This window comes from Myripristis murdjan, chromosome 6, assembly GCF_902150065.1.
Source record: "Myripristis murdjan chromosome 6, fMyrMur1.1, whole genome shotgun sequence".
In the NCBI taxonomy this organism is placed as follows: domain Eukaryota; kingdom Metazoa; phylum Chordata; class Actinopteri; order Holocentriformes; family Holocentridae; genus Myripristis; species Myripristis murdjan.
This window is the reverse complement of record NC_043985.1, coordinates 22,806,747-22,829,456: the sequence shown is the minus strand read 5'-3', so window position 1 is coordinate 22,829,456 and position 22,710 is coordinate 22,806,747. Positions and strand designations below refer to the sequence as shown.

At 42.1% G+C, this 22,710-nt stretch overlaps 1 protein-coding gene across 1 annotated transcript in view; it reads right to left on the bottom strand.

Annotated features, from left to right (window-relative positions):
* Window positions 1-13,249, bottom strand: part of LOC115360697 (transcription factor Maf-like) — a 51,194-nt gene extending 37,945 nt beyond the window's left edge. The window contains exons 1-2 of the mRNA XM_030053779.1: window positions 12,200-13,249; window positions 4,100-4,170 (exon numbers count right to left, since the gene is read on the bottom strand). Coding sequence (XP_029909639.1) covers window positions 4,143-4,170; window positions 12,200-13,176 — 1,005 coding nt within the window. The 5' untranslated portion in view covers window positions 13,177-13,249 and the 3' untranslated portion in view covers window positions 4,100-4,142. The remainder of the gene's footprint in view (window positions 1-4,099; window positions 4,171-12,199) is intronic.
* Between the last annotated feature and the right edge of the window lie 9,461 nt (window positions 13,250-22,710).

Genomic DNA, 22,710 nt, shown 5'->3' with positions numbered 1-22,710 from the left:
GCCAGAGTAAGCTTATAGCGCAAATTTTCTCTTTAGTATCGGGGTGTGGAAGTGTGTCCCGAGGACTGTTAGTATTGTGGCGTGTTAACATCTCTGTAGCATCGGGGGCTAACGCTGGAGTGCTGGAATTCAATTAGACAATGGGTGCGACGCTAAGCAGCTAGCACTGGGCGGTCACCACAGGGGAGAGGAGAGAGGAGGCTGGTGGCATGAGGGGAGAGAGGAAGGAGCGTGTGTGTGTGTGTGTGTGTGTGTGTGTGAGGAAAGGGGAGGCTGCGGGCTAGAGGAAGGCCCTGGGCTGCTGGCTGCGGTGGTTCAGGGGAATACATTATATCACCCTAACCTCCGGCTGATCACATGTTTCTCTCTCAATCACGCTGTGAACACACAGTCACAACCTGAGGACAATGGTGGCTCCGAGCTTCACACACACACACACACACACACACATATCAGTATATTCACACACAGTGGCAACAGCTTCACAACTAATTATATTTGAATAAAACAACAGCATGTAGGATTAAACAAGTGAAACACGGGAGAAAACGAGTGCATATTGTATATTAACATAAGTTGAAATGAGACTAGGGCTGATGTTGTGAGGTTTGGCCTGCGGGTGCAGCTTTCTCAGGCATGATGCACTCCTTCAGTGCTGTCTTTTCCTAAAGAACTCAAGGACAATGAAAAAGACACTTTAAAAGACACAAAATAAATCCACACAGCTGTTGGTTTTGCTGGCGTTAGGTTTGCTGACTGTCTTGTTTATCAGCTGACTGTAGAGAGTGAAATCTTTTTTTTTTTTTTTTTTCTCCGCCATTTCGAACATGCACTACTTTCTTTTTCTGTCTTTTTAGACCTGGCTGAGAAATGAGTGTACACCCTGTTCATATCTCTTCTGTCATTTGGATGTGCTGGATGGAGATATGATGTCTATGTCATCATCTGTGCTATTGTAATGAGCCTCACACTTGGCAGCTACTAGTTATTTATAGCCCAGGCACTGAAGGATGTTGAACCGTGTCAAAGTTTGGATGGAGTTCTGCTGGTGCAAATCCTGGTCACCTCAGTGTGAAAGATGCAAAAAGGATCTTTTGTTCCGGGTGCAATCAAACTAATTAACTGCACTAATTCACTCCAGAAATTTGCATTTTACATTTTACATACATATTTATGTGCTGTGTTGAGATGATGTGAATACTTCCTCCTGCTTTGGCTGGAAAATAAAGTCACATTCTATTCTATTCTATTCTATTCTATTCTATTCTATTCTATTCTATTCTATTCTATTCTATTCTATTCTATATGATTCTATTCAAACACAGTCGCGGCAAATATATTCTAAGCCGAAACTGTGCATGCAGCAGCATAAAAGGTGGAGCCCTGCTTTTGGGTCTGTGTTCAGGAACTCTACCAGATCAAATTATTAAGCATGAAGCTCTTGAAATTTAGAGCTTATCAATTAATCAAGTTTATTTAACACGTGTAATCATATAAGGTGAAATCTAATCCCGCTACTGCCTTCAGTTTCGGCAATAATAATTTAAAGTGTTAGAAGAATAGGAATAGTGGTGAATGTATGTGTAGCCCAGGATTGGAGCGGAGTTAAAAAAAAAAACAAAAAACAAAAAACAAAAAAACACTGAATTTTGGAATATTTGAATTTTATGCGATCGACATGAATCACCTTCCACTGTGGAAACCTTCTCATCTCTGACACTTTACGTCCACAGCCCATATTTCCACACCGACATGTTGACACACACACACACACACTTTGCCGTGTCTGCATGTACGTGCGTGTGTGTCCTTCCTCCTTTGCAGTGTCTATAAAAACCTGACCTGCCTGCTGTCAGCCAGGGAGGCACCACGCCCCCCCCACCCCACCACCACCACCACCACCACCCCTTGGCCGACTCACCCCGTCACCATGTGGGTGGGGGGGAGGAGGAGGAGGAGGAAGAGGGGGGACAAGGGGGGATGACGGGGGACAACGTATGGGGGGGGGGGACTCTGAACCTTCGTCTAATGTGCCCTCTCCACTCCCCTGCCTGTGACCTCAGAGCTCCTGACAGCCAGAAAGTGCTGAAGCATGCAGGTGTCCTAACGCTGCAGCCACACATATGCGAGCACACATACACGTGCTCACACACACACACACACACACACACCAACACACATGCAGGTGTTCTACCTTAGCAGCACAGCGTTCTGTCATAATAACAATTCATTTTTTAAGCCACCATACATTGGCCATGATTATGCACATCACATATAATGCACAAGAAGGTGCTTTTACTTAATATTACAGTCAGTCAACGTCATGGAAACGGACGATGATGGAGTGTGTATCGAAGCTGAAACAACTGTGTGCTTTACAATGCTGAGCCCATGAGGAGGGGCAGAGTATACTGTATGCTGTACAGTAAAATTAGCTGATGCTGATGCTGTAGTTTCCTCTGTCCAGCCTCTCCACTGTGTAAAACCTGAGGTGTCCAGAGAGTGTCCTGTCCTGTGTGTGTGTGCGTGTGTGTGTGTGTACAGTATGTGTGTGTTGGAGGGGGGTTAGGGTTAGAGAGTTGTATTACAGTGGTGATGAGTCGCCTGGCTGCGAGGCTGATACCTCAGCAGCACCCAGCATTGACCAGGCCTTTAAATAAAGCCTTCGATCCTCCAGCAGGAGAGAAGGTCACCGCCTGCCTCTGGTTACCCTGCCTGTCTGTCTGCATCCACGGCCAGGAACCCTCCTTCCATCCCTTGTGCCCTCACCTCTGCATCCAAATCCAGGTGCCTTCCTTCCATCTATACCTCAACTCCTCCCCTGCATCGCCCTCTTCACTTCTACCCTTCCTTCCTCCTCTTTTCCTCCATCTTTGACTATAAGGATGCCGCAATCACCTCCATCTTTCGGTGCTCCACATGCGAGCACCAAAAACTCTTTGGAACACCGTGCTGTTCTCTGTATCCCCCACCCACCCATCCATCCATCTGTCTGTCTGTCTGTCAGCCAGACGTAAAAACAGTACGGTCTCACTCTCCGCAGAGAGAGCGGGGAGGGTTATGAGGTCAGAGGGCAGCACAGAGGTGAAAGGTTGTAGACTGATCCCATGAGCGCTGAGCATGTCATCCTCCTGTCAATCAAGCAGCACTGTCAAAGCCCAGAGAACTGCTTAAGGTGGCACACAACAAATGGGGAGTGTGTGTGTGTGTGTGTGTGTGTGTGTGTGTGTGTGTTTGATAGAGGCAGAGAGAGAGAGAGGGAAAGAATCTTACTGAGAGGGAGAGCAAGAAAAAGCCAATGAAAATGTACAAAATAATAATAATTATAAAATCTCCCCAGTGGCTACTGCCCTAGATGGGTGTTGTTTTTTTTTTTAACCTTAATGAAAGGGATATATATGCAGTTTGTGGGTCTGATATGTTCAGAGGAAAGGGGCCTGCCAAAATATTATTTCATATGTAGACACTTTACACTGCAACAATAACACATATAATTTAGATAATGTTAGTAATGGTGTATCCGTGTGCTTGTTAAACCAGCACCTTGAATTGTTTGACCTGATTCATACTGACCGCATTTACATTCATTCTTGAGTTTGACTTAATAATAGAAAGCAAAGTAGGCCTACATAGAACGGCAGCGTTTTTATGTTTAAAAATATTACATTAAAAATGTGTTGCAATTTAAGAATGAATAATTAGAATTATAATACCATAAAATTAATATTCCTATAACAATTTTAGAGTGGCAGGGCTAGTTTTTTGTTTGCTTTTAGATTACAAAGAGGATTTTAAAAATAAAAATCTGAATCAAAATAATGTAGTATGACGCTGTTGCTGTGGCATATACATTAAAAATACTGAAATTAAAATAAGTGAAATACTGAATACTGGAATATTGTCTCCGAATTTCTAACGTTCAAATTCAATGCGTGGCTCCCGCAGCACAGAAGTTGCACATTTGATATGATGAGAAAGTATTTTAGCCCATATTTGCTCCTATATAGTTACTCTCAGCGTGTGATGATTACAATGTATGAAAATGAATTTGTGTCCAAAATCTTGACATGAGGAGTGAGGACCAGGCGGTCTGGGTTACCTCAGGCTCCAGGGTTGAGGGGGGGAGAGGTCACAGCTCACTATCACAGATGGAGGAATTTTCTTGACGTCCTGCAAAGAGGGAAATAAAAAGGAAAAGACCATGAAGCGCACACTCCAGTATACTAATCCTCTCCAAGGACTGAAAAACAGCTTGACATTTATAAATCTTTATGGATATAAAGTAATCAAACAGTTTTGTTCTAAATTGTTCAATCTGTTTAGAAAAAAAAAGAAGAGCAAATACCTTACCTTCCTGAATGACAAAATGCGTGAATATTTATAGCTTCTTTATTATAGAGATGGTGAATAGTGAACTAGAGGTAAGATTTTATTTCTGCAAAATGTTTTGGATCTGCTGTTTATATAATGCTCTCTAAAACCCTTTGAAATAAAAATTTCTGTAGAGTAATGTTAAAGGCACGATAAAATGTATGACCAATGTAAGGTAACAATCAGAGATTACCAATTCAGAACAATCACACACAATCCGAGCTAGATATTAAGAGACAGGCAGCACCAATAATAAAACATCAATATCATGTTTACTAATTAAGTAAAAATGTGCCTTTTACTCCTTAATAATTTACTGTATATGCATTTATTGCCCATGCATTTTCATTTCGGAAAACTTGCAAAATTTTACATAGACCATGAGCACACATGTGCCCATATGCCTGCATGCGTGCAGACACACACATGCACACACATGAGCACACATAAGCACACACACGCACACCCATACCCACACGCATACACACACGTGCACACTGTATTTACACAAATAAAACATTATTCATCTGCCACAGTATTGTAGAGCAGAAGTGCAGTGTTTTTATACTGAAGCAAAATCAATACAAATCAAAAGAATGTTCATTACCTTGTGTTTGATAACTTGTTACAAAGCGTCATCATTTTAACAATTATGCCACTCCACAGATTCCACCCATTATTTAAAATCATTTCATGAAAATGCGGTTTCAATACCAACTATAAAAAAACATAATGAGGGTGGTCAGTTTGCTAAGACTACATTTTTTTAAAATTTGTATTTGACTGTATTCATGTGCATGAACAGGATTTTCACATGTTTGTGTGCACACACACATACACATATGCAGGTACACACACACACAAACACACACACACATATGTGCCAGTGAGGGAGTGACTGGAGCCGGCTGAAACCCAAGTGAAAAATCTTCCTGAAAAACTTTTGCCGGGCTTCAGTAGAGAGAAATGAGGCGAATGAGGCACAAAGTATATTAATGCCCCTCAATCCATCTTTAAGCAACAATGAGAGCCATTCATTTCCCTGTAATCCGATTCACACTGGGGCCAAATGGACTCTGACCCATTCAACAACACGGGAGCTCCCAGTGACAGACCTACAGCGGAGAGTAGGCTGCTCTAACCTGCAAAACTCTCTGGATCATCACCATCAGCAACACACTACGATTTTACAATTTCAACTTGAAATTAACCATAGAAGCCCCAACCCTCGGAGTGAGTAAAAAGCCCGACATAATAACAAACACCAAACGGCTAGACAAGCTCACAGGGACACACACACATATGGGCAGACTCAAACAAGCGAGCACACGTACACACACAGTCATGCATGCAGATTCACACACACAATACTCACCCACGTGTCTATATGCGCTCTCGTGAACTCAAACAAGGTGGCACATACATGCAGGCACACATATGTGCTTGCACACACACACGCACACACACACACACACACACTGCTGGGACAGCTTGGGAGACCAGGCTTCCAGAGGAAGTGAGGCCCACGTGCAGAGAGGAGGGACGGCTGCTACATGGCAGCAGTGTGCGGGGTCAAGGCCTTTCCCAGGTACAAATGAAAGGGAGAGGAGAGACTTTGGAAGAGCTGAACAACACTGTGGGTCACCTTGCCTGGCAAAGAGATCAATGTCTGTTTGACTGGCTGGGAGGGGGCGAGAAAGAGAGAGAGGGAGAGAGAGAGAGAGAGAGAGAGAGAGAGAGAGAGAGAGAGAGAGAGAGAGAGAGAGAGAGAGAGAGAGGCTGACTGCAGTGGAAGGGTAAATCACCTCTCTAGCTTCATTGAGATGCAGGTAAAACACACAGGGGTCGGGCTCAGCTCCAACTCCACCCTGCATAACACAAACCCGTGCACGCGCAGGCTCGCACGTGGCAAACACATGCGCGCACGCACACACACACACACACACACACAAACACACAGAGTCGCATAATGCTCTCAGTTTTCAAATACACCCCCACTTTTCACTGCAGTCCAAAACACACCACTTCGCTGACTCTGTGCCCTGCAACTCAACTCACTGTTGAAAACACTGTGCAAAACATCAACACAGCCCCAGCTATGTTTATCTGTGAGTCAGAATATTGTGATCAGTTATAATTAAATCATAATTAGCTTTCATCTATTGCCCTTTAGTTATGCATTCTGAAGAGAGTATTTTTTTTTTTTAAAGGGAAAATGCAAATTCAGATTTTGTCTCCCCCTACAACATATACAAAACATGAGAAACGCATCACACGTGGCTGTGCACATTCTTTTACAGCTGCGTATTTTCAGTAATCTCAATTACACATAAGACTTTGTAATAGCATTTGATTTGGACAATCACATTACCTCCTTTCTCCCCATGCTTCCATTTGCTGGAACAAATGGCCATGTAAAGCCAATAAGATACACACAGAGGCAGTAGCACGACCCTGTAGAGATACTGCATTCTTACCACATGCACACCCATGACAGGAAGGGACATGTTAAATTATTGGGTTTTCAAATAAATGACACATAACTCAGGACACTGTGAGAGAGAGAGAGAGAGAGAGAGAGAGAGAGAGAGAGAGAGAGAGAGAGAGAGAGAGAGAAGCTCTGGCTTTGCCGGATGATGGACAGACTACAGAGGAACATAAACGCAGCTGATTTAAATCACTTTAAATGTAAATGTTTATCGTGTGGAGAGATGCAGATGCGGATTGAGTGGAAGAGATTGAAATTGTTTCCTCTTTTGAATGTGAATATGTTTTTAACCCTTTCGAGAGTCGTGATGGCGGAGGAAAGGGGAGTCAGTAGGTTTGAGACGGAGCAGCGTGAAAAAAAAAAAAAAAAAAAAAAAAAAACATGAATAGAAGCAGCTGTTTTGTTCCAAAAAGACAAATCCACAATTTAAGCCACCTATGGTTACAAAATATTTGTTGTCAAAGAAAGATATTTTTTTAAGTTTTACGTTTTGGGATAAAATTTTAACAATGAGGGGATTCTCTATATTTTTAAGACACTGACAACATTAGGTAGTTTTTTCCAGGTAGTGTATTTGGAGATAAACATTTCCAGGGTATACTCTGAGCAGGATTCAAAAAACACTTTCTGGCATGAGTTGAATACAAAAAGAAAAACTGTGAGAACAACTTTAACTTTCGCTAGTTATTGTTAAATGAAGATGTGCATTAGAAAGTTAATACAAGCTCAGAAAATGATGGAAACTGTATTTTTCCTCTCCTGTCTTGACCATATTTCTCCTTTGTTGTTTGAAAAAAAATTTTGCTGTAAATTCGGTCCAACAGACATGAAAAAAGCAAACAGCCGTGACAATGTCAAGATCAAATGAATCGTTCCTATAGATCTAATACAGTTAAAGTGGAAAACATGAACACCTTTTCACCACAAGGTCAAATAAAAGACACATGACTGGATGGCTATTGTGCACACAGACAAACACACACACACACACACACACACACACACACACACACAACGATGCACACATCCTTTGTCCTATTAATTTCAAGGCTCCAAAGTGAAGTAGATGATGATGATTCAAATGCCAATATGGATAAATTTCAAAGTGATTTCCCATAGTTGACCTGAAAGAGAAAGTCCAATATTGTGACAGCAGACAACTACATTATCTGTAATTACCTCATCATTGGACATACAGCAAATGATCACAATGCAGAAGTCAATATACTGGGTTGCACAATAGAATTACAGTTCTTACTGATGAGATTAATTCTCATATGATGTGGTGTGTCTCTCTCTCTCTTTCTCTCTCTCTCTCCCTCTCTGTGTCTGTGTGTGTGTGTGTGTTTCTGTGTACATGCATCTGTCTCCTGTGCACGAAAGAGAAGAAGACCTAGAGTGTGTAAGGAAGAGAGAGAGAGAGAGAGAGAGAGAGAGAGACGGTGCATCTGTTATAGCGCTGAGATATGAGGAGGAAGTGCTGAAATGTTGTTTCCTGTGCATTCTGTCCTCCTTCAACACAGGAAATGAATCAGTGCCACTGTATCCTCCTGCCCCTTGGTGTGTCTGGCAGTCAAAACACACACACACACACACACACACACACACACACACACACACACATACACACAAACACAAGTGCACGCATGAGCACAGTTTCCACACCCTTATGATGATCAGCATTTTCCACTTTTAGCAGGTCATGCGTTGAATAATTTAACAAAATGGGTCATAAATGCTGGAAACCTATGAACCTTGAGACAAAACAGACCTGCTGTCTCTCACATTATGAATTCACAGCACCTTCACCGTGCAAGCAACCTCTGAGTAACAGTGTCCCTCCTCCTGAACCAAAATCCTGAGACTCCCACAGAAAACTCAACTGTCTGCCGCACAGAGGGAAGAGGTGCCGTGAAAGAAGTATAGCATCTCCAGTTCTAGGTTATAACACAAATGTAATTAAATAGCACACTATATTGACCTAATCAGATAGGAGAGCCATAAATTAGTGGACACATGCTCACTAAAAGGCCCTCTCCTCTCAGCTAGGACGCATCTCTGATCGTTTATCATCTTAAAGGAGGCAGGAAGCCAGCCAGCATCTCTCCCTCTCCCTCTCCCTCTCTCTCTCTCTCTCTCTCTCTCTCTCTGTCACTCTCTCTCACTCACTTTTAATCACAGAGAAAATCATTCCTTCAGGCAGAGGAGGATCATGCTATCCCATCTTGCCCCCCAACTCTGAGCTTTCATGGGAGTCACGATGGGCCAGGTGACTTGGTGTGCTTAACCTCGTTTTACAGATGAGATACACAGAGTCTGGTGCAGTATTGGTCAGTTTTCATCTCTGCCTCCGTCGAGTTCATCACTGTGGTGCATTTTAAAACTTTTCAGCCATTAGGCTGCACCCTCATGTAGACGAACCTGCGTCTTTCTCAAGGGGGTGGACACACAGACCACAGACTGCACATTGCAAGCATTCAGATTTCAGACTGTCAAAGGTCCTTATGGAAACAGATAATATCCCTCCTACACACACACACACACACACACACACACAGATCTCCAACAGCATGCATTGTGGCAGTGACCTTGTATGGGACAAGCTGAGACCATGTGAATATCTTATCTTAGCCATACATTAAACTAAGCTTTATTTCACTGAATTTAACAACAAAGGCATGGAGCAGCAAGGAGACTTCATGAAGGTGAAACACTGTGGGCCAGGTTCAGGCTCAGAACTGAGGCAGGTGATGAACTACTGCTGCTGTCTATCGCGAGAGGTCCCAATTTCATTCGAGTGCGTCCTGTAAATTTCTGGAATCACAGATATTTTATCAGCACTTGAAGTCAGAATTCAAATATTCAATCATCTTTTGACTGAAGCGAAAGTGGTGGGTTCATTCTCAGAACCTCGCCTGTCACCAAGAATATGAGAGACATTTAGGATCGTTCTGTCAAACTATGCATTACGCAATAACAAGGTCTAAGTATCATTCGCCACACTTCTTAAAATGTTGGGCCGCATAAAACCAATAATAGATTCAATCTCGACGAAATTTGTTGTAGAAAGTACAAATGTGGCGTAATTTTGCGAGCAATTATATTTCTGCGTCACGTTGCCGAGAAAACGAAGGTTGTGATTATTGTCCTGTAAACATCTGAGGTGTGTCGCTTTCAAATGAAACTTAGAGCAGAGAGGATTCAACAAACCAACAGCCTCCGAGTAAAAAGTACAAGTTTGCTCTCAAATCAATGATTAACTCAACTTTTTTCAGTATGAGACCTGCAGCATGAGACTTAGGCCCCACTTCAACACTAAAAAATATTAGAAATTTAACCTGACTTTTATTCGGCGTTTTTATTTTATTTTATTTTATTTAAGAGAATGCATGATGTGAAATTACGCAACAGGTGACACCGGTCACGCAGCTTTATTTCTACGAGAGCCAAAAGGCTATTAAAACAGAGTCACTTCGAATTAATTCGCCGACTTGTCACAAAATAACAAGGCATGGTTAAACACAAATTATGCCAAAACAAAATTATATCAAATAATCCTGACATCTAAGCTGGATTACAATTTGGAGCTGGCGTAATTACGCGTCTCGTGCACAACAATTGCAGCGCGCCTCAGTCAAAACCAAACCACGTTCATGTCATTACAATTACAGATTTAATTTGCCCTCAATTCTTCTGTTTGGAATTATAAATCGACTGGGAAAATGCGTGTCTAAATGTGTGTGTCGCCTCACAGGCACAGTGTCTCACACATACATGCAAAACTAAAGTAAACAAAAAATAAACATTTTCAGGAGAATATATTCGTTTCCATTCATGAAGATTTATTGATGAATGGTATATTCATTATATTCCATTTTGATTAGTGAACACGATGTCTGTCAGTGGTTGAGTGTATTGTCCAGACAATACATTTTAGTAGACAGAAATCCAGGGCATCACAAAAAACGTACATAACTGCATGATGCTTAATTTTGCAACACCGGGAGAGCATTATATTTCCATTTCGAAACAGTTCACAGTTTATTTTCCGAATAAGACCCATAGGGTTTGGGGTAAACTTAATTGTGTTCCTCAAATAAAAGGAAAATACATTTAAAACGAAATGAATTCCTGAAAGAAGAGATCAGTTGTTACAGCATTTTGTGAGTGAAAAAGCCTGAGGAGTCTAGTTTCTCACTTATTTCAGGGCATGCATGCTGGGCTTATAAGATCATTTGTTTGTGTTTTGTTTAAAGCCCTTTTCTCTTCACCCCCACTTGTTGATTGCAATAATCTATTCATGCGTTCGGCATGTAAAATGATATTTGATGAGTATTTCATTAGTTTCTAGTAAATAAGCCGACGCTGTTCCTCGTGGGAAGATACTGTCTGTCGATATAAATCAATATTCAATACAAAGTCCCATAATTTCAGTTTTTCATATCCAAAGGTAGCCCATAAAATGTTCAATGAGGGTCCATGTTAGAGGTGAGCTTTCATGATGGCGAAGTGACGGGTGAGTGATCTTGTTCACACAAATAAATCCCAAAAAAAAGGCATGAGGTTGAACAGTGTAGTTATAGATGTCATGATATAATACAGTCATTAGACACAAGTTCACAAAAAACAACAGCTTGAAAAACAATCCGCACATGACCAGCATGCATGGGTTTACATAACAGGTACAGTCTATTAGACATCAAATTTCCAAACTTTTGGTGTAACTGAGTTTGGATATTTATCAAAAGACAAATAGGATGGATGATATGAAAATGAGATAATTCATATCAAAATAAGTAAACTTAGAACAAAAAAACTGACATCAAATTAAAGCTAATTTGCCTGAGGATAGTTTAATTTCACAAAACAAATTTAGGTAAACAGAAAAAGGATGGACGAGGCGCAGAATGAGGGCTACAACAGCGGACCTTTGCATACTATGTTACAAGGTCTTCAGGAATTTCAGCAATTTTATGCAGAAAGTTTAAGACAAACATCACGAATTGGACATAGAAATGCTTCAAAATCATCTTCGAGACCGAGCTGTTATTCAGAGTCCTCTACACAGGCCTATTTATTCATCCTTTAAACGTGGATAGGGAACATACTTAATAAAACTCCGATCTCACAATAAAACAAAATAATTTTGAAATACAGAAAAGGGAGAATAACTTTTTTATGTCCTCAACTAACACGCATCTTTAACAAAACACAGCTTCACAACTACGCACAACGTGTTTTTGTTTGTGGTTGCGCACAAATGAAAAGTTTTTTGTTTGTTTGTTTTTTGTTTGTTTTGTGTGGAGGTCACTATTAAAACTTTTCGACGCCGAGACTCACATGAAAAACTCCGGAGATGAGGGGTTGTTGTCGCTGCTGGATCCTCCGTTTTCTCTGAAGCCGGTGCTGATGAGCTTCTCGTATTTCTCCTTGTAGGCGTCCCTCTCCCTGGCCAGCCTGGAGATCTCCTGCTTGAGGTGGTCCACCTGCTGAATCAGCTGGGTCTTCTCTCCCTCCAGGACGTGCCGCTGCTGGACCCGCTTGTACCGGCAGGACTGGGCATAGCCTCTGTTCTTTAGCGTCCTCCTCTTCTGTTTCAGACGGATCACCTCTTCCTTGCTGACCCCCCGGAGCTGCCGGTTCAACTCCCGCACCGACATGGTCACCAGCTGCTCGTCCGAGAACCGCTCATCCAAGCGCATATGCTGGTGGTTTCCCCCCGAGCTGCCGCTGGACTGAGACCCGGAGGAGGGGTGGTGTCCCCCTGCGTGGTGGTGGTGGTGATGGTGGTGGTGGTGGTGGGGACCCCCGTTCTGAGCTGCGGCTGCAGCGATAACCGCGGACACCACGGCGGCCGCTGATCCCATCTCCTCTCCGGCCATAGCGCCTCCTGCCCCGGCTGCGCCACCGAACTGCTGCCCTCTGGCATAGCCATCGAAGGTCTGGAGCTGGTGACTACTGCTGATCAGCGCCTCTACTGCGTCCTCCGGGCTAAAGCCCAGAGCCTCGGGGTTCAACTGCTGTTGGTACCCGGTCATCCAGTAGAAATCCTCCAAGTGCGCCTTCTGTTCGCTCCCCGATCCCGGACTGGGCGCCGAGAAGCTTGGAGAGGGGGGAACTGAGCTGCAAGGCGTGCTCATCGGGGTGGAAGATAGGGATCCCCCGGCGATCAGGCGGCTGCACTGGCTGATGCTGCGATCGGGCTCCACCGGCTCCTTTTTCACTTCAAACTTCATCAGATCGAAGTCATTAACATATTCCATGGCCAGGGGACTGGTGGGCAGGTCGGAGTTGCTCATTGCCAGCTCTGATGCCATCCTCTTGCTGTTGACAGTCCTCCAAAGGGGGTGAGGAGCACCTGTCAAAGTGGGCTGCTGAGACACGCACTGAGCCAGCTTGATTTCTTTATTTATTTTCTTCAAAACCGAAGGAAAAAGTGGATTTTCTAGGGCTAATTGCGCAGCGCAGGTTTTGGATTTGTGAGTCGATAAGTTTTTTTTTTCTTCAGTCTGTGTTGCACAGACGCATTGGAGCAGCGCTGTTTCCTCCCTCTCTCCCAGCGTGCGGGTGTCTGAGCGACGCTCTCTCTGTTTCTACCATTTAACACTTCATGGCTCCTTTTAGGATTAGTGCGCCAAATTGAGGAGGTTCACGTACGTGTCCCGGGCAAATAGTTGCCTTGTAGAGAATGGAAAAAAAAAACACTCCACCCAAGGATTGATAGATTTTTTTTCTAAGGGATCAGTCAGCCGACGAGTTAAAAAGCATTGCTGAGTTTTATAGGCGTCCTGACGTCAGAACTGAAATATGAAATTGACTGAGACTCGCAGCCAATGAGCAGACCGGCCTGGGGACGTAATTAGCATAATAGTATAGAAACCAAAGTTTTCTGAACTGTCCAAGCCCATCAGCAGATTGACACATGAGATTCAGTATTCATGCTCTCGTCACGTTGCAAGGAGGAGGAAAGAAAAGAAAAGAATAGAAGAAGAAAAAGAAGAAGAGGAAGAAGAACCTCCCACGCACACATTTTCCGGGGAGTTCAAAAAAGATGTTACCTGGTAAATATGCGCCTCTTTCTTTTTACCTCATCAATTTGGTTTGTTTAAGACTCTTTTTCATAATTAATTTATAGCACAATGATAAAAAAAAAAAATACTTCGACTGAATTATGGAGTCCGAGTTGTCAGTTTATGGGCCTCCTGTATGCGCTCTGTTGTTTGGTGGTTGGTCCAGATTTTCTTTGTTAGTTTGCTGATATAAACTGTCCATTTATTAGTCTAGAGCATAGGCTACTTATTAATAATCCCGGAGTTCAACTGATTTCAGAAATTGTTCTCAGACAAAACAGATTTCATTAACCCATCTAAAACTTCTAAATGCATTTTAATGACTTGTGTTGACAGCGAGAAATATATAGTGTCCCAATAGCCAATATATCACACAGATAGTCGCGATATCACAGATATATCTGATCACTCTGAGGGAGGTGAACATATTTGTAAAGGTGAACGCATGGGTCTGGTTGAATGGTATTTTTTTGGAAACCCAATATCGCCACCTTTCGGTGTAAAACAATACTTCAGATATTGAAAGGGGTTGTGCGTGCCCGCAGTCATTCTCGTGGGTCGAAAATGTCTTTCTGCTATGGAGAAATTATTTCTATTGATTTGCCATATCTTGTCCGCTGTGTAGGCCTCCTCTGATCTCTCTTAATCTTATGCGTGGATATAAAGATTGTTAAACAACATGGCACATAGACTATTTTAACACCACAATTACTCAGTACAAGGAAACACCACTTGTGCAATTGTGCAATTTCTCCAAACTAGAAAAATATATTTTTTAATCATTCTAAGTCTATTTAAAAAAAAAAAAATCCAGGTGGTGAGGCAGGGGTTATAGGAGCAAAGTGTGACCACCCACTACAGGCAGATATTCAATATAATAATTAAGTGCAAGCACTACTCAACATGAAATGAAATCCTTTTTATAACACCTTCATCTGTGTCCTACTGAAGTCTATAGTCCCAACCTCATTCAACCTCTTCCCAACCTCTCTCTCTCTCTCTCTCTCTCTCTCTCTCTCTCTCTCTCTCTCTCTCTCTCTCTCTCTCTCTCTCTCTCTCTCTCTCTCTCTTTCCTGGAGCACATTCCTCAGGAGTGGTGGCACATAAGAACAAACAATAAGGAGGGCTATACACAGAGGACTGGAGAGTAAATAAGAGCGCTCTCCCTGGAACATGTCACACGGGGAAGCTTCAGAAAACTACAAAGCCGCCAGCAGATAATCCAACTCCCTGGTGTCCCAACACAAGTAAATATTCTCTTGGTCCCTGTGACTGTTCATGGGGACTTAACGTTAAACAGGAAGGATAAACATAGTGTTTTATTCATTAGAACACACAACAGAGGCCCCTCTGATGCTTTGAATAAATATTAAAGAGATGAGGTGTCCCATCTGACGCTATACTATGTTGTTACTGTTGCAATGTATATTCAGGCTGGTATTAAAAGAGAGGAAAAGAACTGTAAAACAGTAAATAATTTCCACTGGAGACAGAGAGGTGACATTATGTTTGATTCAGTCTTTTTAGGTCTGTCAACCACTGCAATGATGCTATTTCTTGTCCTGCACTTCAATTTAATTACAATAAAATTCTGGCATAATTGATAGCAGCAGAAATAGAACAGATTTTATTGCATATGAAATATAATGGTGCAATAAAAACAGCACAATACCAGTCAATTCAAAATTTTTTGGTTCCATGCCTGGGTCTGTTCTGTTTTAAGTGTTACCTGTATGCCTTAATTTATCATAAACCACTACTAATTTTGGTTCAACCTCAACATTTATATTTACACACATTTTATGGCTGTCAAACACACAGAGCAGTTATGAAGTCGGATGTGTGAACACACAGATCCACAGTTGATTCAGCAGTCGATGCTACCTGCTGTGTGAGCTCTGAGCACACTGGATTTTGCCAGCTCTCTCAAAGCAGGATTTATCGGCCCGGGGCTCTCAAGGGTTAACAAGCAGAGTCCAGACCCGATGCATCAGCTGTGTTACTGAGGGCTAATAGTCCTGTATGCACCTTATTCTGTCTCCCTCTGGAGTTTCATGTAGGCAGCTCACTGCCATGAAGTGTACTACTGTCTTTATTATATCGGGATGTAATTTTTTTTTTTTTTTTTTTTTTTTAACACTACAGAGGGGTGCACTTAGGCATGTACCAGAGTGTGAGCTTATACTGCAGGAGTTGGCACACTCACACAGTGTTAGTACAAAAGAAAGTTGAGTCCATTGGTGTTATAAGATATACCTATAAATATGTTAAAATAAAAAGTGCATGCCTTTCTTACTGTGCAATAAACTTTGGCCAAACCAGATCAGTAGAAATCATTTGAAAAAATTCTTTCAGATTCATGAACACGTGGCAAAACAACAGATTCTTGACGTGTGCAAAAGAAAGAAAATCAAATCCAACTTATTTAATGGCAATTCAAAATTCAGATGAGGTTTTCTGTAAGTTTGATATACCAAAACAAACCTTCAAATGCATCAAACTAATACATGAAACTAATATGTAGTATCATATGTTGTCAGTATTGAACTCAGAGCTCAGTTAATTCAGTTGAGAGTGAAAAAAAAATCCACCTACTCATCACTCTCGCCTCATGTATATAGAGTATAGCTCTGCTTTATGTTAATAGTCCAGTCTGTACATGTGAAGCCCAGTGTGTGTTAATGAGACAGCTGTCTGACCTTTCAGAGTTCACCCCAGGAGAACACTGATGCATCCTGGGTAAAGGATAACCAGTGTTCCAGGACTTCCCTGTGATTTACTGGTACTGTGACTTTACTAATTATTACATCTATTAAACACATCCTCATTACAGTATGACTTATGTGCCACGTCACAATTAGACATGACTTTTATTTTAAGCGTGTTTCCCTCTGGGGTTTTCCCAAAGTTACACACACACACACACACACACACACACATACACATACACACATACACACTTATTACATGCGCATGTTACTTGCTTTGTTAACCTGATAGCATAAACATTTTTTCTTTGCAATAGGTAAATGCAATAGAGGTAGGAGGTATTACTTATGGATTTATTTAATCTCATCTATTGTTAGAGTCACTTGGCTTGTAGTGTGCAAAAAATGCAATGTAATTCAGACAAATGCAGTAGTGCAAAAAACATGACATGATTTCGATGCTGTATAAAACTGTATCAATCCAAACTGATTTGCCAAAGAAAGAAAATGTAGGGCTGCGGTGAGATAACTCTCATTAAATCTTACTTGGTGTATCTGCAAGACGTGTATTTTATAACCCCTCATAGAATTCAAAATCTTAAGTGTGCCAAAAATAGCCATGCACATTACCATATTTAACAGACAGTAACTTAAATAAAATGACAGAGACTAAACCGGATTCCTGCATTACCAAGATTATGCATTATAATCATTCATTACATTCCCAATGGGAGGTTGGCTTCGTATTCATTCTCAATCCCTGTTTAATGCCATATATTAAACCCTGGTGGCGCTCCAAATGGGGTACGACCAGACTAGTGTTTCAATGGGCTCATCTGAGACACATTTAATTAGCAGGACAGAAAATGAAATGTTTCGTGGGGTCTTAACTAACTGTTGTATCTTCTGTAATAGAATGAGGAGCTGTGAGAAGCTATTACAAGAAGGAGCATGAAGAACAGTAACATGCTTTTCTCTGCCAGTGTTTTATGAAGGGAATAAAAGAATGCATATTAAGATAATAAGCTTCCACTTCACAGAAACAAAGTGCCATATTTGCAAAGTGCCATATTTGAGGGAGCGGGCCTAGTCTCTCTCCTGCTCTCTCCTCCTCTGCCTCTGTGTCTTGCTCCTGTGTCATTTCAGTGTTTCAGTGTGTCCTAATCCTGCTTCAGTGAGACCTTCACAACCCTCAACCCTGTTCATTTATCCGCTCAGAAAGCGGGCAGGTTTGAGTGGGTCTGAGTTTGAGCAATCTCTGTTTACAGTGTATCTGGAGATGGAGACACAGGTCCTCAACAAGTGTGAGTTTGATCATTACCTCTCTCTCTCTCTCTCTCTCTCTCTCTCTCTCTCTCTCTCACACACACACACACACACACTCACACACACATGCCCACACATGCACACACAAAGTGGGACAATAATTAGTGTGCCCTGAGAGAGAGAGAGGACAAGAACTTACCAGTGATAAGTCGATGTGAGAGGATGAAGCTGCACTGTTTTTTCTATGATCCTGTTCTGCTGGTTGAACTCAACAATGATGACAGTGTAGTTCAGGCCACAACAGTCAATCAGACCACTGGAGCATGAAGACCAAAGGCTAAGACAAAAATGCAACGAAATTACATAGAGTAAAACACCACCGCAGAGTATTTAGAAAGTATTAGTTTGTGGCTCAAATGTGTCACTTGAAAATTTGTTGCACTTGATTAGAAAACAAGATTGTGACACACAGTGTCTCCTGTATGTCTGCCAGACGGATGCTTCAACCTGGTAATTGGCCACACTGAGCAGACTCGCATGTCTCGACTCTCCTCTTCACATCTGGTTATTGTCTCTCGCAGCAGGTAGACATCACCAGCATCGTCTGAGTGGTCTCATCTGCTTTCTGTCTCCGTGCAGCATCAGATGCACCGCTATTGTACTTAAAAAAGCTGCATAGCTAGTTTACACTGTGATGTTTGTTGTAAACAGTGCAACAGCAGGCAACATGTTGATGAGTTTGGGTCATTCACGTGTCAGTACAATCTGTGAATTAATGATTTATAGATTTTCCCTTATGCATTGTAGAGTGGAAACTGTAAATTCAACATCCCAGATTCCCTCACACAATTATACATACACAAATGTATGCACACACACACATAGAATCAGCACACACACACACACACACACACACACAATCTTGTCTTTTTTTTTTTTTATCTTTCTATCAGCCTTCTACAGCTTTTCCCTAATCTTAACCATAACTAAGGCATGCCTAACCCAAACCCTTAAACCCTTTAAACTTAATTGTAATCTTAACCCTCACCTTAAATTAATCAATAAGCCTGAATTTGCCTTTTGTAGTTGTGAGGACAGGCCAAAATCTCCTCACTTCCCAAACAACACTCTGTTGGTTAAAAATGCATTCTGGTCCTCACTATGTAACATTTACAAGTACACACACACACAGACACACAGACACACAGACACAGACACAGACACAGTGTGAATCCTATAGGACCTGAGCTCATCGTCTGTCATTAGACACACACTGCTACATCATTGGCCTCATTAGCTAGCCCCACCGTGCATCACCCAGCATGTGGAGGAGCAGGTCACTACTCCCAAAACAGCACATAGTATACAAGGTATGCAAGGTATTTGCCTTCCCCCATAGCTACAGTGCTGGTATTTATAATTCTCATCCTAAATGGAGGAGAAGCACGTGGATATGCATTGTGTACATTTTTAGCTTTTCACACTTAATGCCTATGATTTCATATTTTTCGGTGTATAATATGCACACTGTGTTTGTGTGTGTGACTCCTTGTGTACCTACTGGCATGATGATTCATGTTGCAGCTGGAGGCTGTGAGTTGTTATTGATGTGGCTGGTATATGTACTGTGCTATATGCTTTCTGCAACTGTACACTGTTATTAATGTCCACAGTGTCCACTCTGTGCTGTTATTAATGTGACTCATATACATAAGGAGATCCCCCATTAGTCAGAGTCTAACTGTGCCATCATACAGAGGGGAGGCGCTAAGGAATCCTTCCTGCTCCTCCTCCTCCTCATCGTCAGCATCACCATCATCCCGTACTGAACAGTTATATAACATCTGCTGCGCTGATTTATCTCTCTGTATCCATGCAAAAACACACACACCGAAACACACACAAAAAAAACCCAAAAAACAAACAAACCAAAAAAAAAAAACCCCAAAAAAACATGTATGCTGGTCCCTCCTGATAAACTCCTCTTGAGTGTGCAGAGATACACACCACTGCTGAGATGGCCGCTCAGTTGTATCATATTTTATGAAAAGTTATGCACTTTTATTTGTACTACACCCTATCACTGTGCACCTGCCAAAATCCATAACATTACTTCAATTAAATATATGTAAATGACACAAATGTGATTATTTTTAGGCTTTGATAAGCTTAGGCAGCTATAACAGTTTTTATTAAGGTAAGACTTAAGGGTAGGGTTAGATTTAGTCAACCTGAACAATAACATTAAGGTTTGCGAAAGCTTTTGGTCATGGTTAATTCATCAAAAACAAAGCAAACAACAACAAAACAAAACAAAACAGTTTATTCATTTATAATTGCCATAATCAAAACAGGTAGTATTAATCATTTCAGAATCTGACCTTTGAATGTGTATGATCACATTACAAATCAGTATCATCTTGAGGGATTAACACAGATAAGACTTATTTACACGAGTTGGGACTCAAACCAGGGTCGTCATAGTTGAGCGTAAATGCATACAGTCAACCAGTTTGTCACTGTGACTTCAACATCATTACGCTCCACCACATTATTTCAGTGTCAGACTACTGCCTGTTTCAATCATGTGAGCTCTGCCACCTGTTTCAGTTCATTCACAGAACGTCATACAAAATTATGGTAAATTACGTTACATAAGAAGAACCACAGACTTGATGTAAGAACAGGCTCCTGTGGTTAATACAGGTTGTATGCAGAGACACAGACAAAGGGTTTTTTGTATGCAGCCTGGGCTTTTCCAGTAGGCTGCAGAGGCTGCAGGCAGTCAACCTGTACTCTGTGGAGGTCACAGGACGGTCTTGGAGGAGAGTGGGTTGTTACTGCCCGACAGATCAAAATACAACAGTCGGCATCCCATGCTACAACTTCTCTGAATTCACAAGTTCTCCATGCATGCTCTCCTCACTCTTCCCTGTGGAGAGATTCAGCCAAAAGAAAGATGCAAATATAAACACCTCCGCTCGCAGGGTGATTTAAGACTATTGTAGATAAACATAAATATTAATTCGTACCTCCCTGTGATAATCCCCTCATCTGTTCTTCAGATATTGGAGAATCATTCCCCCATAGCTCCTAGTGAGCGGAGGTGTGTGTGTGTGTGTGAGAGAGAGCAGGCCTACTAAAGTCACATCTTTCTGCTTTGTTCTGCACTCTGTCAGGGAGGAGGATGTAGAGACAATACAGCCCACAGGACAGCATGACCTCATACAACAATCCCTCATATCCCCACTAGATATATCCTATTAACACCATAAGACAAATGCACTTCCACTGGGATATTCACTTTTATGGAGGAGAGCGAGGGAGGAGTAAGGAGGAAAAGACACTGAGGCGCTCTGATCGCCACTAGACAGAGGGATGAGTGAAGGTGGGATGATGAACAGGCCGGATGTAATGAGTGGACGTTTGATTATGGCAATATTGAGTGTGGAAATGAGATCTTTATCAGATGTGGTTTTGAGGGAGAGCAAGGGAGCAGGGGGAGGGCTGGGATCGGCGTTAATCTGGCTGCTAAATGGAGGGTTTGACATGTTGTGTCTGTCTGGGGAAACTCACCAGGGACACGGCTCCACTTCATCTCCTCTCTGCACACTTTGATCAAGCTCACAAACTCGCACAATTAACACCTCACTGAAGATGAGTGGTAAGTGTGGGAGCTCTTGGAGAGCAAGAAAATACATTTCTGGCTGTGACTAAAAGAAAAGATCCTGAGAGCGACTCATAATTTTTTTTGGGGGGAAAAAAGACGGTTATGACAGCCCTGCAGAGGGAGAGAGATGGAGTGGAGAGGAAAGTATCTTTAAGCTCTTCCTAAAAACGCACAAACAGACTTAGTAAGAGTTAGTCATGGTTCTTTGCTCACTCACAGTAGATTTGGATGCTTACACAGGAGCAGAGACACCCTTCCTGTTGCTTATCCGCCTCCTGAGCCTCAATTTGTATTGAAATCCCTCACAGGCAATTATCCATATGCGAATGGTGTACTTACTCTGAGCTTATATAAGTTTCTTTCTCAGTAAGCCGCACCATTTTCATTTTAAAACTCTGATTACAATTTCAGAGTTTATTCCTATGAGAAAATGGTAAAAAATGGGTGCTCATAGTCATAGTTAACACCGAGCATAAAATCCTGCTGGACCTCTCTCTGGCCGTATAATTTGAAAGATTGAATAATCTTTCCTTGGCATGATGTTGAAAATCCCTTTGCAGGAAGGGAGATGTGGGCAGCAGTTGGCATCTATGTGGTTAGGAAGACATTTTGTTGAGTAAAGTGTTGGCAGGCAGGCAGCTGGACCCCCCCTCCACCCCACACCCACACACACACATACACCTCCTTCCCCTCCCCCCATCCACCTCTCAGCCTGTCAGGGGTGTCATATATCTGGGGGATATCTGAGGGCAAGGGAGATCGCAGCCCAATTACACTCTGATAACTAATCAATAGGCCGCTTATTCCTACAGCAGGAAGTAAAGGAATGGGCCCCTGGGACACGTAGTTCAGATTACTCTCCCCTCAACATGGGACAGCCACTAATGATGAGACAGAAAGAGTAGTGGAGAGGAGGAGAGAGAAGAGGTAAAAAAAAAAAAAAACAGGGTGAGAAAAAGCCATTGCAAAAGATGGACAGAGAATGGAGATGGAAAGAAATGGAAGAAGAGAGAAAACGGAGCATTGAGATGACTGAGTTCCCTCTCCCAATCTAGAGGCCTCTCATCTTTCACTTGGTGGTGGATGTACAATAAACAGGAACTTGGTCTCTATTAATCTGCCTGGCGAAATAAAACA